We start from the raw sequence: 15,926 nt of genomic DNA, 5'->3' as shown, positions 1-15,926 counted from the left end.
TAGGTTTGGCACCTCTCGGGTATGGACCCGAAAGGTGCCAACGGGACCTATTACTAAGACTCCGCTGTCCGTCCATCTGTCTGTCAGCGGGCTGTATCTCATGAACTATAATAGGTTAGAGACCTGAAATAATTATTGAAGTATGTAGGTTTTCTATTGTCGCTATAACAACAAATACTAAAAAAATCAAAATTGCCGCTATGTAAATTAAAAAGTGTTAAGTATTTCTTTTACGATGTTATGGAACCCTTCCTATGCGAGTCCGATTCGAGTTGAGTTAAGCTAAAAATTAGAAACAAGTTGGTGAGGGTGGTAAACGAGAAGCGAGTCGGATTATGTACTTAGTTGAGATAGTTTTGTCGCTGGGCTATGAGCGAGTAAATCGGGTTATTCCCGTTGAGTCTCACCCCCGTGTGTAACACTGTGACTCAACGGGAATTTTTAAAAATAGTTGTCCCGTTGAGTAACACTGTTACTCAATGGGACAACTATTTAACGTCCCAGTACGATGGCTGAATTATACACTAATGTATGAATAGGTATATGAATTTTATTGCAAATTAAAATATGACAAAAACTACATAACACAAATTAAAAAAAAATTGACGAACTTTCCGGATTTTAGCTTCACTTGTTCCAAGATAGAACTGATAACGCCGCTGAATACAAAGTACTTGAAAAGTTTAATTGAATAAAAAGTATTTTGATTTTGATTTTTTGCTTTTTGAATACAATCTTTCTTAGCTCATCGTGCTTCTCAAGTGCAGACAACTCTGCAACTCTAGATAAATACTACTCACGTGTACGGAAATAATAACGAATAACTAAACTTTTAATAACTTGTAAGGTCCCCTTAGGCGTGAGGCCGTTGGCAGTCGCCGTCACTGCCTATAAGGTCCTCAGGCCTGTCAATTTAAATCTATGAGATTGTGTACAAGCCATGCATCCATAATATACATATACCAGGTCAGACACCTCTCTGTATTAGTTTTCATGTCTCACTAAATCTAGTCAGATTGATGCGCAAGTTTGCTCCGACAGATACCACAAGGAAAGAACTTCTCCGCAGTGATTCCTAATCACTTGTTAACTTCTTTCTTAATGTTAATTTCTTTCCGTAAATTTTGCATTACACAGGTAACAGATGTAGTTAGGGGTTTCTGCACAAGTCCAGAGTGAGTCTTCTTCATATGAGCATTTAAGCTATTTTTTCGTGCAAATTTAGCCTGACATAGGTGACAGGAATACGGCTTTTCGCCAGTGTGAGACCTCGTGTGAGCATCTAAAGAACCTTTTTGTGTAAATTTGGCGTGACATACGTCACAGGAATAAGGTTTTTCGCCTGTGTGAGTCCTCGTATGAACATCTAGATTACCTTTATTTGCAAAAGTGGCCTGGCATAAGTCACAGAAAAACGGTTTCTCTCCCGTATGAGTTCTCATATGACGAGCTACATGGTATTTTTCTCGAAATCTAAGCGGACATATTTCACAGGAATATGGCTTCGTGCCAGTGTGAGATCTCATGTGAGCATCTAAAGTACTTTTACGTGCAAATGTGGCCTGACATAAGTCACAGGAAAATGGTTTGTCTCCGGTATGAGTCCTCATATGACCAGTTAAATGGTATTTTTCCCGAAATCTAGCTTGACATAGGTCACAGGCATATGGCTTCTTGCCAGTGTGAGATCTCCGGTGAGCATCTAAAGTACTTTTATGTGCAAAAGTGGCCTGACATAAGTCACAGGAATATGGTTTTTCTCCAGTATGAGTCCTTAAATGTGCAATTATATGGTGTTTTTTTCGAAATTTAACCTGACATAAGTCACAGGAGTATGGCCTGCCTCCAGTGTGAGACCTCATGTGTGAAACTAAATAACTTCTCTTTGCACATTTGAATCCGCATATGTCGCAACAGTACAGGTTGTTTGTGTCAGCAGCTTTGCTGTGTTGAGGCTGCATACATCTGTTCCGTAAACATATTTCTGAAAGAGAAAAAAAAAAGGAAGGGACTCATGTTCTACATATTGATATACTCTGTGGCCTCCCCTTCCAACATTTACAGGTATTAATTTTATAGGAGGATGTTTGGTTTATTCTTCAACCAATAATAATAGAGGGTAAGTTTTGTATTGCAAGGGCATAATCATTAGTGTGCCCCAAAAAATTAAACTCGACAACGCAGCACCATTTAAACTTTGCATAATATATAGCAGTGTATAAAGGTTTGCTCAACAAATGATTAAGTACCTATAATTTTTTTAAATAAACTGATGATGTATAATGCAGAAGTTTTGAATTTTTAGTTACAATATCCAACAGTATACAAAAATTGAACAACAGCTTTTATTTAATTTTACCATGTGGCTCCTTGTCTGCTAAATAATTGCCATCAGCGGAGCTTATAATATGAACATTGACACAAGTCTAATACGATATTTAAATCCACAGCTTGCCACGTGCAGCTGGGACAGTCTACGAATTTAACTTTGTTATAATATTCACTTACCGAGTGTTTGAGAACCATCTGTGGGCAAACTTGCGTCAGCTTGATAATGCTCCAGCTGAAAACAAAATAAACAAAATATTAGGTGTGACCCACCACACCACTCCTATTAAGTTACAGCATATTTTGAACATAACATAAAGGCAACACACTTTAATCTCTGTCCTCGGACATCCTGCAGACACCTCTTTGTCTTCAGATGCTTTGATTGCTTGCTGTAACTCGACAATTTCATTGCTTAAAATTGTTTCAGTTTTGATTGGCTTACATATTATGCTGACAATTTGTTGGTCTATGCGTGGTCTAGTGCTGGTTGACTCTACTATGGGCAAAATAAATTCCTTGTTATCTTCCCAGTTAGGTTCAAAAGTAATCTCTAGCTCTTCAAACATTTCCTCCTTAGGAACTAAGAGTTGTTCCTCCATTTTAGTGTTTTGTTCAGCTTCTTACTTGAGGTGCTTTATTTGCTAGCTTGCTTGACCCTGTAAGATCAAATGAGCACACATTAGAAGTATTACAGAAGTAGGTATTATGCCTTCAAAGGCTGACTACAATCAATAAATAGGTAAGTACGTAAAGCTGTACCTACCAAAGTCCTGCTTATCGGCTAACACCGGGACTCCCTTTATGCCCTGTAGTCATCCTGTAGTCTTTGGGGACGAACATTATAAAATACTTATTGAGAGGAGACCGGACCGAAGAGAACCGAGCTATTAACTAACAAGTACTACCTAAGTAGTAATTTAATCGGGTGCCAGTGCCACCAATGTTATCATATTAATTTACAAAAACAATCATATTAATTTACAAAAACAAACAGAAAAGTCCAATGCAAAATTTATTTGATGCAATTTGCAAAGTAGGTAGGTACCTACATAAGCTCGAATCATTCGATTTCGAATTTTAAAATAAAATTGCCTACAGTGCGACAAGGCTCTCATAGTTGTGGTGGTGAAGAGAAGATGATAAAACTTGGTACTGCATTTTCAATAATATTATATTCCCATAATTCCGTAAACATGCCGTAAACCGTACCTACCACAGACCAATAACATATAGGATACAGACCACCAACTCCATAGACGATGTTTGTTTCAGTAGTAAGGGGAAGTGGGAGGCAAGGAATTTATATAACAAATTGTCATTGTTGTAGTGATCGTCTGTCTCACATTTTATTGGTTTTTACTATGAGAATCCACAGGACCATCTCTTTCTAACTTTATATAATATATAGCAATTATATGCCCGGATTGTCGTAAATTAGGGACGACGTGACAGCAGGAAAACCGTAACTTTTTAGTGATGTCCTTTTTACAGATTTTAACGGTTTTGCTATTAATTACCGATTTTCAGTATTTATCGGTAATCCTACTAATAATTTATTTAGAAATTTAGTTTTTCAAAAAAAAATCAATCAAATTTATCAAAATATAAAAACTTTATTTAGAATAGACAATAACCATGTTCCAGTTGTAATTGACGATAAGTGTTCATCTGTATTCTTAAGCTGTGGGCCACATCTCTGCTGAAGACTTGCGCAGCAAGTTTCACCTGTAATGCATGGTTATTTTTTTATAGATAATTATGTTAATAAACTAAATTTGATAATGCAATTTAGATTTAAAGTAGACATTGGGTTTAAAATATAATTAAAGAATTTAAATGAGTAGTTTGGAAATTCATTAGGATTCAAATTTTTATTCAAAAAATTATCTTTTATGCTCATAATTATACTATCCTAAACCTAATTATCCTAATCTTAATGTTAATATTATAAACTAGCCGATGCCCGCGACTTCGTACGCGTGGATTTAGGTGTTTAAGAATCCTGTGGAAACTCTTCAATTTTCCGGGATAAAAAGTAGCCTATGTCCTTCCCCGGGATGCGAGCTATCTCTGTACCAAATTTCGTCAAATCGGTTGAACGGTTGAGCCGTGAAAAGCTAGCAGACAGACAGACAGACACACTTTCACATTTATAATATTAGTATGGATGTGAAAGTGTGGATGTTTGGATGTTTGTTACTCAATCACACAAAAACAGCTGAACGGATTTGGATGAAATTTGGAATGGAGATAGATTATACCCTGAATTAACATATAGGCTGCTTTTTATCCCGGAAAATCAAAGAGTTCCCGCGGGATTTTGAAAAATGAAAATCCACGCAGTCGCTGGCATCACCTAGTATGCTCATAATTATCTTCGTCACTATTGGGCGCCGACCCTGGTTATTGGTACTTCTTGTTTTTATGGTGTCTATGTGATCACGTGATGAGATTTTTGTACGCTGAAACTTAAAATTGACCAACAACAAGGTCTACAACCCATAGTTTCAGAGACAGTGCTTTCAAAAACGTGATAACATAGACACCACGAAAACAAGAAGTTTTAGTACCAATAACTAAGGTCTGCGCACCATAGTTTTATTGGATTTTTTCCATGGCAAGGACATTATCACAAAGCTATTGTTACAAAACAAATGTTCAGTTACTTGCCTTCAACTTGTCATATCAATTTGGTTTCACATGCTTGTCTGTTAATTTGGTAGACCATCCAACACCTGCCACACCATCAACAGCAAACAGCTTCTCGATGTAGTCCCACTGAGCACGCTGACTCCCGATGAGCAAGTCCTTCTTCTGAAAATTATTGTGGAAACATTTGAGTAAATGTGGGACATCATATATATGATATATTTATGATTCAGTGGTTGAGAGTAATGAGTAATAGAAGTTGTTGGCTCTAAAATAGAGTGCTGAATTAAATCTGGTGACTTCTGTTTGTCAGGAATCGGGATATTTGGCAAGGGATTTACTAAATCTATAGGACTTGAATTAACAGAAGCTTGCTCATTCCTACTTTGTTTGTCTGTTTGTGAAGTCGATGGGATATCGACTATGTTAACATCGAGGGGTTTACCAGTCTGTAAAGGGGATATCTCTAGAAATTTGTCAATTTTAAAATGTACTATACCAGGGTTTTTAGAAGACTGTGTAATATGCAAATTCAGTGTGGGAATTGAATCTTTTGTCAATCTATTATTTACGATATACCGAGGTAAGAAATGGGATTCGCAAATCCTGACATTTTTTAATTGCCTAAGGGAGTACTTACGCAAATACGTACAGTTAATCAACCATGCTTTCCATCTAGTTGTATCGGTAAAAAGTACGGCGTGTAAATGTAGGGTGCTTTTACACTTAGGTACACTACACTGCCTCATATCAGATAAAAAGGATACTAGGTATTTAGAAACACTAACAATTATTACTAAGCCTAAATTAGGCAGGCAAGTTTAAAGAGCACATCCACTATATCTCTCAATTAAAACAAAAACATAAAAAACTGAAAATAGAAATATAAAACGAATATCCTGTTATAACTGCAGCACACTTCAAGGTTTAAACTCTCGCAATGGATTAAGGAGAAAAATTGAGTTTTTTAGGTTAGGTTATAAAATCTCTCAAAACCGACATGTTTTTATTTCGAAATTCTATGTAATGAAAGCCGATTGGATCTAATCACCGACCAATAAGATTTGAGCAAAAAATATCATAGTGTGCTGTATGTACATGTGCCTTTAATACTGTGTGAGTGGAGCGAGATAGTCCTGTGGATTTCGAAAGAGGAATAGAAAGTGCGAAAGAAATGGACTGATGCATCTTTTATGGCCCTCAGTTGACAGGGCCTGGTACCTACCATTTTTTTATTTCCTGGCAGATGCCTGGCATGGCAGCCACAGACCAATAACATATAGGATACAGACCACCAACTCCATAGACGATGTTTGTTTCAGTAGTAAGGGGAAGTGGGAGGCAAGGAATTTATATAACAAATTGTCATTGTTGTAGTGATCGTCTGTCTCACATTTTATTGGTTTTTACTATGAGAATCCACAGGACCATCTCTTTCTAACTTTATATAATATATAGCAATTATATGCCCGGATTGTCGTAAATTAGGGATGGCGTGACAGCAGGAAAACCGTAACTTTTTAGTGATGTCCTTTTTACAGATTTTAACGGTTTTGCTATTAATTACCGATTTTCAGTATTTATCGGTAATCCTACTAATAATTTATTAAGAAATTTAGTTTTTCAAAAAAAAATCAATCAAATTTATCAAAATATAAAAACTTTATTTAGAATAGACAATAACCATGTTCCAGTTGTAATTGACGATAAGTGTTCATCTGTATTCTTAAGCTGTGGGCCACATCTCTGCTGAAGACTTGCGCAGCAAGTTTCACCTGTAATGCATGGTTATTTTTTATAGATAATTATGTTAATAAACTAAATTTGATAATGCAATTTAGATTTAAAGTAGACATTGGGTTTAAAATATAATTAAAGAATTTAAATGAGTAGTTTGGAAATTCATTAGGATTCAAATTTTTATTCAAAAAATTATCTTTTATGCTCATAATTATACTATCCTAAACCTAATTATCCTAATCCTAATGTTAATATTATAAACTAGCCGATGCCCGCGACTTCGTACGCGTGGATTTAGGTGTTTAAGAATCCTGTGGAAACTCTTCAATTTTCCGGGATAAAAAGTAGCCTATGTCCTTCCCCGGGATGCAAGCTATCTCTGTACCAAATTTCGTGAAATCGGTTGAACGGTTGAGCCGTGAAAAGCTAGCAGACAGACAGACAGACACACTTTCACATTTATAATATTAGTATGGATGTGAAAGTGTGGATGTTTGGATGTTTGTTACTCAATCACACAAAAACAGCTGAACGGATTTGGAATGGAGATAGATTATACCCTGAATTAACATATAGGCTGCTTTTTATCCCGGAAAATCAAAGAGTTCCCGCGGGATTTTGAAAAATGAAAATCCACGCAGTCGCTGGCATCACCTAGTATGCTCATAATTATCTTCGTCACTATTGGGCGCCGACCCTGGTTATTGGTAATTCTTGTTTTTATGGTGTCTATGTGATCACGTGATGAGATTTTTGTACGCTGAAACTTAAAATTGACCAACAACAAGGTCTACAACCCATAGTTTCAGAGACAGTGCTTTCAAAAACGTGATAACATAGACACCACGAAAACAAGAAGTTTTAGTACCAATAACTAAGGTCTGCGCACCATAGTTTTATTGGATTTTTTCCATGGCAAGGACATTATCACAAAGCTATTGTTACAAAACAAATGTTCAGTTACTTGCCTTCAACTTGTCATATCAATTTGGTTTCACATGCTTGTCTGTTAATTTGGTAGACCATCCAACACCTGCCACACCATCAACAGCAAACAGCTTCTCGATGTAGTCCCACTGAGCACGCTGACTCCCGATGAGCAAGTCCTTCTTCTGAAAATTATTGTGGAAACATTTGAGTAAATGTGGGACATCATATATATGATATATTTATGATTCAGTGGTTGAGAGTAATGAGTAATAGAAGTTGTTGGCTCTAAAATAGAGTGCTGAATTAAATCTGGTGACTTCTGTTTGTCAGGAATCGGGATATTTGGCAAGGGATTTACTAAATCTATAGGACTTGAAATAACAGAAGCTTGCTCATTCCTACTTTGTTTGTCTGTTTGTGAAGTCGATGGGATATCGACTATGTTAACATCGAGGGGTTTACCAGTCTGTAAAGGGGATATCTCTAGAAATTTGTCAATTTTAAAATGTACTATACCAGGGTTTTTAGAAGACTGTGTAATATGCAAATTCAGCGTGGGAATTGAATCTTTTGTCAATCTATTATTTACGATATACCGAGGTAAGAAATGGGATTCGCAAATCCTGACATTTTTTAATTGCCTAAGGGAGTACTTACGCAAATACGTACAGTTAATCAACCATGCTTTCCATCTAGTTGTGTCGGTAAAAAGTACGGCGTGTAAATGTAGGGTGCTTTTACACTTAGGTACACTACACTGCCTCATATCAGATAAAAAGGATACTAGGTATTTAGAAACACTAACAATTATTACTAAGCCTAAATTAGGCAGGCAAGTTTAAAGAGCACATCCACTATATCTCTCAATTAAAACAAAAACATAAAAAACTGAAAATAGAAATATAAAACGAATATCCTGTTATAACTGCAGCACACTTCAAGGTTTAATACTCTTTGCAATGGATTAAGGAGAAAAATTGAGTTTTTTAGGTTAGGTTATAAAATCTCTCAAAACCGACATGTTTTTATTTCGAAATTCTATGTAATGAAAGCCGATTGGATCTAATCACCGACCAATAAGATTTGAGCAAAAAATATCATAGTGTGCTGTATGTACATGTGTCTTTAATACTGTGTGAGTGGAGCGAGATAGTCCTGTGGATTTCGAAAGAGGAATAGAAAGTGCGAAAGAAATGGACTGATGCATCTTTTATGGCCCTCAGTTGACAGGGCTGATGGCAGCACACTCAAAACTGCACAGCATAGATAATATACTAATCTGCACAGCATGGCACTATTTGTTCTACAGTGGTTATATTGTATACTATCTCTATGATTCTACCTTTTATCTTTTATTTCTGTACCCGTAGTACAAGATTTTACGTTTCACCAAACGAAACCAAATTCGAGAGTCGAAATACTTCCGCGTTACAGTAAAATGGACCTAAACAGCCTTGAATTGAAGTCAAATATTCAATGCCACTGATTTTAATTTCGCAATGTTTCCGCTTGGAGCGCTGGCTGTAGAAGTGTAGACAAACTTGAGCTTTAAAACAAGGTATTTAAGATCTAGTTTACTGTAACGCGGAAGTATTTCGACTCTCGAATTTGGTTTCGTTTGGTGAGACGTAAAATCTTGTACTACGGGTACAGGTCGGTGGGTTCTACACATAGAGATAGTATACATAGAGGTAACCATAACGTGTTGCCGCTCTTGTACATCTATGTGTCAAAGAGGTATTGTTATCTCAGTCTTTTTCAGGGAACCTCCATTCGTGTAAAAGCGATAGCTCATAAAAGTCTGGCAACGTCGCTCCATCGGTGAAAATAGTGACCAGCTATGCCCCACTGTCAATGTCACTCAAGTGCAAAAAGCATAGAGCATTTTTTTTTTTTTGGAAAGCAGTTGGCAATACTGATTGTCATTTGCCACAATAATATCTTGCATGCGAATTGTGATTTGCGACGCCCGATTTCAAAAAACAATGGTTTATGCCGTCGGATTTTATTATTGATTTAGTTATCTGGGTTATAAACTAACAGCGGTTACAATTTACATTTTGTTTAATTACTGTAACCGCAAAGAACCGTCACAACACAGGTGTATGTATATTTAAATAGTTGTATCATTACTATAATGAATATACCTACTAATATAATTAACAAAAAAATGGCTTTTTGCAGGTGACTATGGTGTTCCTAACTGTTGTCAATCTAATAAGAGCCCGTGGACCAGATGAGTTTTGGAGGAAGAGGAAAATTTTTAGGTTAGCTGCACATTTTCTTGGCCGTCGCAGAAATTGTTATTCAGTGGCAATCCGCAACGTGCATCGTGCTTTAGTATATACTACGAAAGCTCGGCGATTAAAAAAACAAGATATGAAAGATCTTTGGGACACCCGTATAACAGCAGCATGTGAACAACATAATATTACAGCATTTTCTTTGAGAGAGGGTTTGGAACGTGCCAATGTCATGTTAGACCGGAAGTCATTGTCTGACTTAGCTGCTTGGGAACCGAAGACATTTGAAAGTTTAGCTGCAGTTGCCAGTCAAAAACTGTACCTTGATGGATTTTTTGATGGAACTGACAAGAAGGCACCTACAGGAAAACACTTGGACCTTAGCAATGTTATTTTAGATGATTGGCTTAAAGAAAATAAATAATTCTTTTAATACTATTTTAATAAATTATAATAAATAGTTTTAGCAATGTTTACAATTTATTATTCTTATGAGTTCTCCAAGTCTTTCTTAAGCTTTTTTGTCAATTCATTCTGCTTTTCCAGTATGTACAGATTTTCAATTTTTCTTCTCTGTTGCCTTTCCTTATCTCTGATTACTCCTTCATGCATTTTTTCTCTAAAAAGAATCAATTATTATTAACTATGTAATATAATATTTAATCTAATCAAATATTATTTGAAGTGCATAATATTATGCTTTTACTAAGTATTAGTTATTGTGACCCTAAACTCAGTGGGACCCACATTCTAGAACATTATTTAGAACAGATACCTAATTTGTTCAGTGGAAAACTATGAAATAAATGCTTTAGCGAGTGGGATATCCTGGGTAGTGGGAACTCTAAATTAATTTCAAACCAGTTCAGCCTTTGGTAAACATGTTTCAGAAAAAAACTCAATTCTATTACCTAATATTCTTTTAAAAATAATTATCCTTTCTTTGAGTTTTGCAAATTATTTTCAAAGGTAGGTAAATTTAATAGAATCCAGTTTTTTTCAAACTGACTGACACAAAAGATAGTTTAAAAAATATGTCATGACTCAGGCTAAAATATGTGAACTAGGAAAACCATCACAACTTTACCTTTTTAATATTGAAAAACAAATTAAATCAGTTACCTACCTAATATTGGATAAAATCGTGCAGGTAAGTACTTATTGAGTAACTTTAGTCATTAGGTAGGTACTTAGTTACCTATATTATATGAAACGGTACTCGCTTACAATGCGTTAGGTCTAGAAACTGGAGATTTTGCAAGTAGATACTGTCTCAAAGACACTCACTATTGAAAGGATTTTCAGAAAATTCCAACAGGATCTTAAAACCCTAAATCCACGAGGAGGACTTAAGCTAGTTATTAATACAATTATTAAAATAAATACCTATCTGTTTGTTGTTTTATGTGGACATAACTTACAATTCCTATTGTTCCAGCGCAAGATAACACTAAAACAATTTTTGAGGTGGTCGACGACATTATTTTAACAATGTAATTACAAGAATTTTAATTCTAATATAATATTACGCATATTATTACATACATTAAATTGATCTTAAATAAAAAGGTAAAAGTATGATATTTAAAATCTTAAAATCACTGAGGGACCCCGTGTCACTTGTCAGTGTCAATGTCAAAGTGTGCCGAGTCAGGGACATCTTGGTTATTCATATACATACATATTGTGATACCTACCTATCTTTACCTATACATCTACAAGGCCTTAAAGAACTGATATCCAGGGCCGTAAAATAAATTAAAACAAAAAATACATCTACAGTCGTAGATAGAATAATAGGTAAATGTAAGTACTATGTAACCGTGTATGAGATAGCGATAGCACGACGTAACGATGATTGTTTAGTAGTCAAATATTTGTATTAACCGATCAACAATATTTGTATTAAACGTTTTTTATGTGATATCAAGTAAATAACTCATGAGAAATACAATTACGCCACGAATTCTCAAAGTTTGTTTTGCAACTTCTTGTATGTAAGATGTACATGTATTCTTGAAAAAAACCAGTTACACGATAAGGGACAAAAAATAGGTTAGCTGCATCTCTGTTTGTCACATTAGTAACTTTATCTGTGCTCTCTTTTTAGTGCGAATGAGAAAGCAAACGTTCTTGCATCTACCTTTATTACTCTATCTACGTCTACAGTGCTCAGACCAGTGCCCTGTTTATCAAACGTTACAAGTCTTGTATTTCAAGCGTTTCTCTTGTAAATTTGTGCATTTTTACAAGAATGCGTTTATCAAAACTACACTTGTAAACTACAAGCTACGAGTAATATCACTTGTAATACAAGTGTTTTTCACACTTGTATTTGTGGTTTTGTTCATCAAAAATGCCTTTGTAGCTTGTAGCTTGTAACTTGTAACGAAAAAGTTGGAGAGCCTCTGTTGACTCTTAATTTATTTTACAAGTTGTATGCAAGTATGATATTGTATAAAAGAATAATTAAATTATCTAGTACCTAGTAGTAAATAGGTAAAATAACTATAAAATAATTCAAAGGTGTAATTTTATTAAACTTATCAATGTTGCTCTTCTTAAATTTGACCAAAACGTGTCTCATGTACATACGAGTATGCTGGCATAATCTTTTTTGGCAGATACAAGTCCAAGCGACTGACATAGCAATAGTATCTCTTTCCACTCTGCTATTTTTTGGTCTTTAGATAATTTATCAGTAAATGCGCCAAATAAAATATCTTTTTTGTCACGAATTACTTAATTGAAGAATAATTGTAACTTTCGCATCAGATTTTTGCCATTTTTTGCGATGTAAGTAATTCGAATAGCGAAAATTTTTAAAGTCTATCTATTTTTCCAAATTTTAATTCTAATCTTAATTCATGAAAAATAATGTATGGTATAGGTACTTCCTGTTGGTGTAGGTACCGAAATAGAATAAATAAAAGTAGGTAGGTAAATAAAATAAGAAGCAATAGGTTTTACAAATAGGTTATTTAACACAAAATTAAATAATTTGAAAAAAAGTTTTATTTTTAACAATAACTTGACTAGTTATGGTACCGTAATTTCTATTTTATCGACATTTATTACGGTTGAAAAATTATTTTGTAATTTAGCAAAAATAAAGTGTATAAATTAAAAATACAAGTTCTACAAGTCTTGTAAAATCCTACAAGTCTTGTGAAATTATTTGATAAACATAATTTACAAGAGTTTGTAAAAAGTTCTTGTAACTTGTAACTTGTGAGCTTGTAGACTTGTAATGTTTGATAAACAGGGCATAAGAATCACATCAAGAGACTTGTCAAACGCGTAAACCCGTGACCCGAAAGCACAGATATGTCCAGATATGCAACAAGCGTGGCCCCCTCAGTCCCTCTCGCTCAAGCAGAGGTATTTACTTGTGAAATGTTATTCCGTCTATTTTACGTTCGCTTCGGCTATTGTAGCCTAGCATACTGCAACCCACCATTCCACAATAACTTAAAAAACAACAAAATGAATTAATTATTTATTTACAATACTTGAGTCCTCACTTCACGTTGTTTGGCAAAATCACACGTACAAATACATTTTGGCAAACAAAAAAAAGTGGCCACGGTGATAAGGACAAAAAATAATCATTTTGTCACGTTCTAATAAGAGCTTAAATGCATTTAGCTATCTCGCTCTAACAGTGAGTGTCACAATAGGGCTACTTCTTTATAGTCCTTGTTCTGAGAGCAGGGGGTACCGCGGGCAGGTGAGGTTGACTATTGAAGCGCTGCTTGGGTGGATGTGCGCTGCGCTCCCTTACCCCCTTATAGGTAGGTATATTATGTTAATAATTCGGTAGGTAGGTTAGTACTTAGTAGGTAGGTATAAGCAGTTGTAGTGTAGCCCCGCGCATACATCGCGCATACAATATTATGATCCACCAAAACATTTTCAAATTTTCAAATACATCCAGACTACATTATGCGGCCGAAAGTAATGTACATCGATCTTTAGAAGGAGATAGCAGATTTGTAGAGTACTATCTTGGTTCGTGAGACCAACAAAACGTCATATGGGTATTGTAAGGGTGGTAAATCGTGCGGAATAGAAATATACCCGGATACGGAATAATCTACCACCTTACAAAGATTAGAGGAAAAAAAAATAATTTTAATTTACTTTACTTGATCTATCTACCTAGTAAAGAATAGAAGCTAGCCGTCGACTCCCTTGTAATGCATATGAGGTGTTATAAATGAAATTTGCTAGATGTTAGGCAAAATTGTTTTTAATGTAACTTTTACCGGGGTCGCTTAATACAGAATGATGGCTAATAATGCTTAGTTATTCTAGCTTAATGCCAAGACTTAATTTAGATACATTAGAATGACTTAGGTAGATAGTACATAAGATCTATGTTTTAAATTTAAGATGCCATTGGCATGGAATAGACAATGACACAGTAAAATTCATAAAATTGTTTCAAAATAAAAGCTCAGTAGTAAAGACAGGGTTCTTACTGTACACATACACTAAGAAGGTTCACTAAACTGTTGCAGGATACAAACATTTGCTTACTTGTAGGTGCGAAGACTGCAAGGTAGCCGGACGGCATCGGCCAAGATCCAAAACTCAATTTATTTGATTCTTCACAACCGAAATGTTTCATTACAAAGATTTTCACCAAGTCTTATCCATAGCAATTAAGTTGTCAACGTGAATGTGCAAAAGAAATAAATACGAAAGCCGAAAACGCAAACGGAAAACTAAAACGGAAAACTGAAGCTAAACGTAAAACGTAAACGTAAACCCTGTAACAAAGAAAAACAAGATTATAATTTGTGCTGTGTGAAAATTTCGACACGTGGAATTTTCCCGATCAAACACAACTCACCTATTGAACTCCTGGCCACCAATGGTTTTCAGAAGTCCACCCACAACCCATTATCCTCATTTATTTGGGAAGTTAAAATAACTGGAACTGAAAGAAATCATGAGATTAGGATTTTCTCTAACCAAACCGCCATTTTGTCGAATCCACATTACTTGATTTTTCACTCACCATAACTGATGAAACATTGAAAATACGTTAGGATGACTAAAATTTATGACTATTGTATTTTTCCAGGCGAAGCCATGGGCGAAAAGAAGTGAGATTTTCCTGGAACGAAAAAAATTCGTCTTCACATGTTGACTCCAGGAAAATTCTAAATCTCAGCAATCGGTGTTGCCAGACGCAACCCGAGTGTGGCCGCTCTCATTTAGTTTGATCATAAAGCCAATTCATTTTTGAATATTTGCGGAACCTAAGGATATATTATAAGAACCGTTTTGTTAATGACTTAACAATAAACAAATGATATTATGGTTTTATTTAATTATTTTGTTTTATTTTTACGACAATTGACAACGAAGCAAACGCCATCTATTGTGGCTCGAATGAACTCTGAACATCGACCCACGCGTAGTTCTGCACCTTGATGCTAGGTGGCACCAACATACTTTGAACAAAATAGATTTTAATTAAAAGCGAAACGCTAATTAGTAGTTCAAAATTTACAACGTCACAATACTTCCCCTCCTACGAAAAGGTTCAACAGGTTGAACCACGCTGCCCTCAGCGTCATCCAACAACTACTAACAATTTGCCTGAAACAAACAAACAAAAAAAAACACAGAAGTTACGCGTGAACGCACATCTACTACTAACAAGGAAAATTGTCTAACAAAATAAATATACTGAAAACAGTGTAAGGTTTTATACATTATACTTAACTACACAACCCTAACTTCTAAAAAGAATATATACAAAAAAAACTTCATGGTGTCTAAGACACTTGAGTGGAAACATCTTGGCATCATTCTTCAGCTGACTGATAGAATGCGTCTAGGCCTACGGTGGTTCACTCTTTTAAACTACCATCGTAATATTTGTTACTCAACAAATACGGAAAAACTGGTTGTGAACGGGTCCATCTGATATGGCAACCGTTCTCTATCCCATTCGGAAAAATAAAACCGAATCAAAATCGGAATATGAGAAAAAAAAACGAAATAACTCTCCTAGAA

General features: G+C 35.3%; 2 protein-coding genes and 2 long non-coding RNA genes across 4 annotated transcripts; 1 reads left to right on the top strand and 3 right to left on the bottom strand.

The window, feature by feature from the left end:
• Window positions 1–530: 530 nt before the first annotated feature.
• LOC117982255 (gastrula zinc finger protein XlCGF57.1-like) lies at window positions 531–3,559 on the bottom strand. Its single transcript, XM_034968578.2, has 4 exons — window positions 3,095–3,559; window positions 2,658–2,987; window positions 2,509–2,563; window positions 531–1,984 (listed from the first exon to the last, which is right to left on the bottom strand). The coding sequence occupies exons 2-4, from the start codon at window positions 2,928–2,930 to the stop codon at window positions 1,080–1,082; spliced, it is 1,233 nt and encodes a 410-aa protein (XP_034824469.2). The 5' UTR covers window positions 2,931–2,987; window positions 3,095–3,559; the 3' UTR covers window positions 531–1,079.
• Window positions 3,560–3,924: 365 nt separating this feature from the next.
• Window positions 3,925–8,716, bottom strand: LOC138402416 (uncharacterized). The gene is made up of 4 exons (XR_011236788.1): window positions 7,689–8,716; window positions 6,665–6,755; window positions 5,002–5,145; window positions 3,925–4,056 (listed from the first exon to the last, which is right to left on the bottom strand). It is a non-coding gene; the product is annotated as an uncharacterized lncRNA (long non-coding RNA).
• An 844-nt stretch (window positions 8,717–9,560) lies between these two features.
• On the top strand, window positions 9,561–10,365 carry mRpL20 (mitochondrial ribosomal protein L20). The gene is made up of 2 exons (XM_069498555.1): window positions 9,561–9,753; window positions 9,835–10,365. Exon 2 carries the CDS (start codon window positions 9,841–9,843, stop codon window positions 10,315–10,317), a length of 477 nt encoding a protein of 158 aa, XP_069354656.1. The 5' UTR covers window positions 9,561–9,753; window positions 9,835–9,840; the 3' UTR covers window positions 10,318–10,365.
• Window positions 10,318–11,454, bottom strand: LOC138402327 (uncharacterized). The gene is made up of 2 exons (XR_011236733.1): window positions 11,315–11,454; window positions 10,318–10,512 (listed from the first exon to the last, which is right to left on the bottom strand). It is a non-coding gene; the product is annotated as an uncharacterized lncRNA (long non-coding RNA).
• Window positions 11,455–15,926: the final 4,472 nt, after the last annotated feature.

This window comes from Maniola hyperantus, chromosome 5 (assembly GCF_902806685.2).
Source record: "Maniola hyperantus chromosome 5, iAphHyp1.2, whole genome shotgun sequence".
Lineage (NCBI taxonomy): Eukaryota > Metazoa > Arthropoda > Insecta > Lepidoptera > Nymphalidae > Maniola > Maniola hyperantus.
The sequence above is the reverse complement of the archived record's forward strand: the minus strand, read 5'-3'. Positions and strand labels throughout refer to the sequence as shown.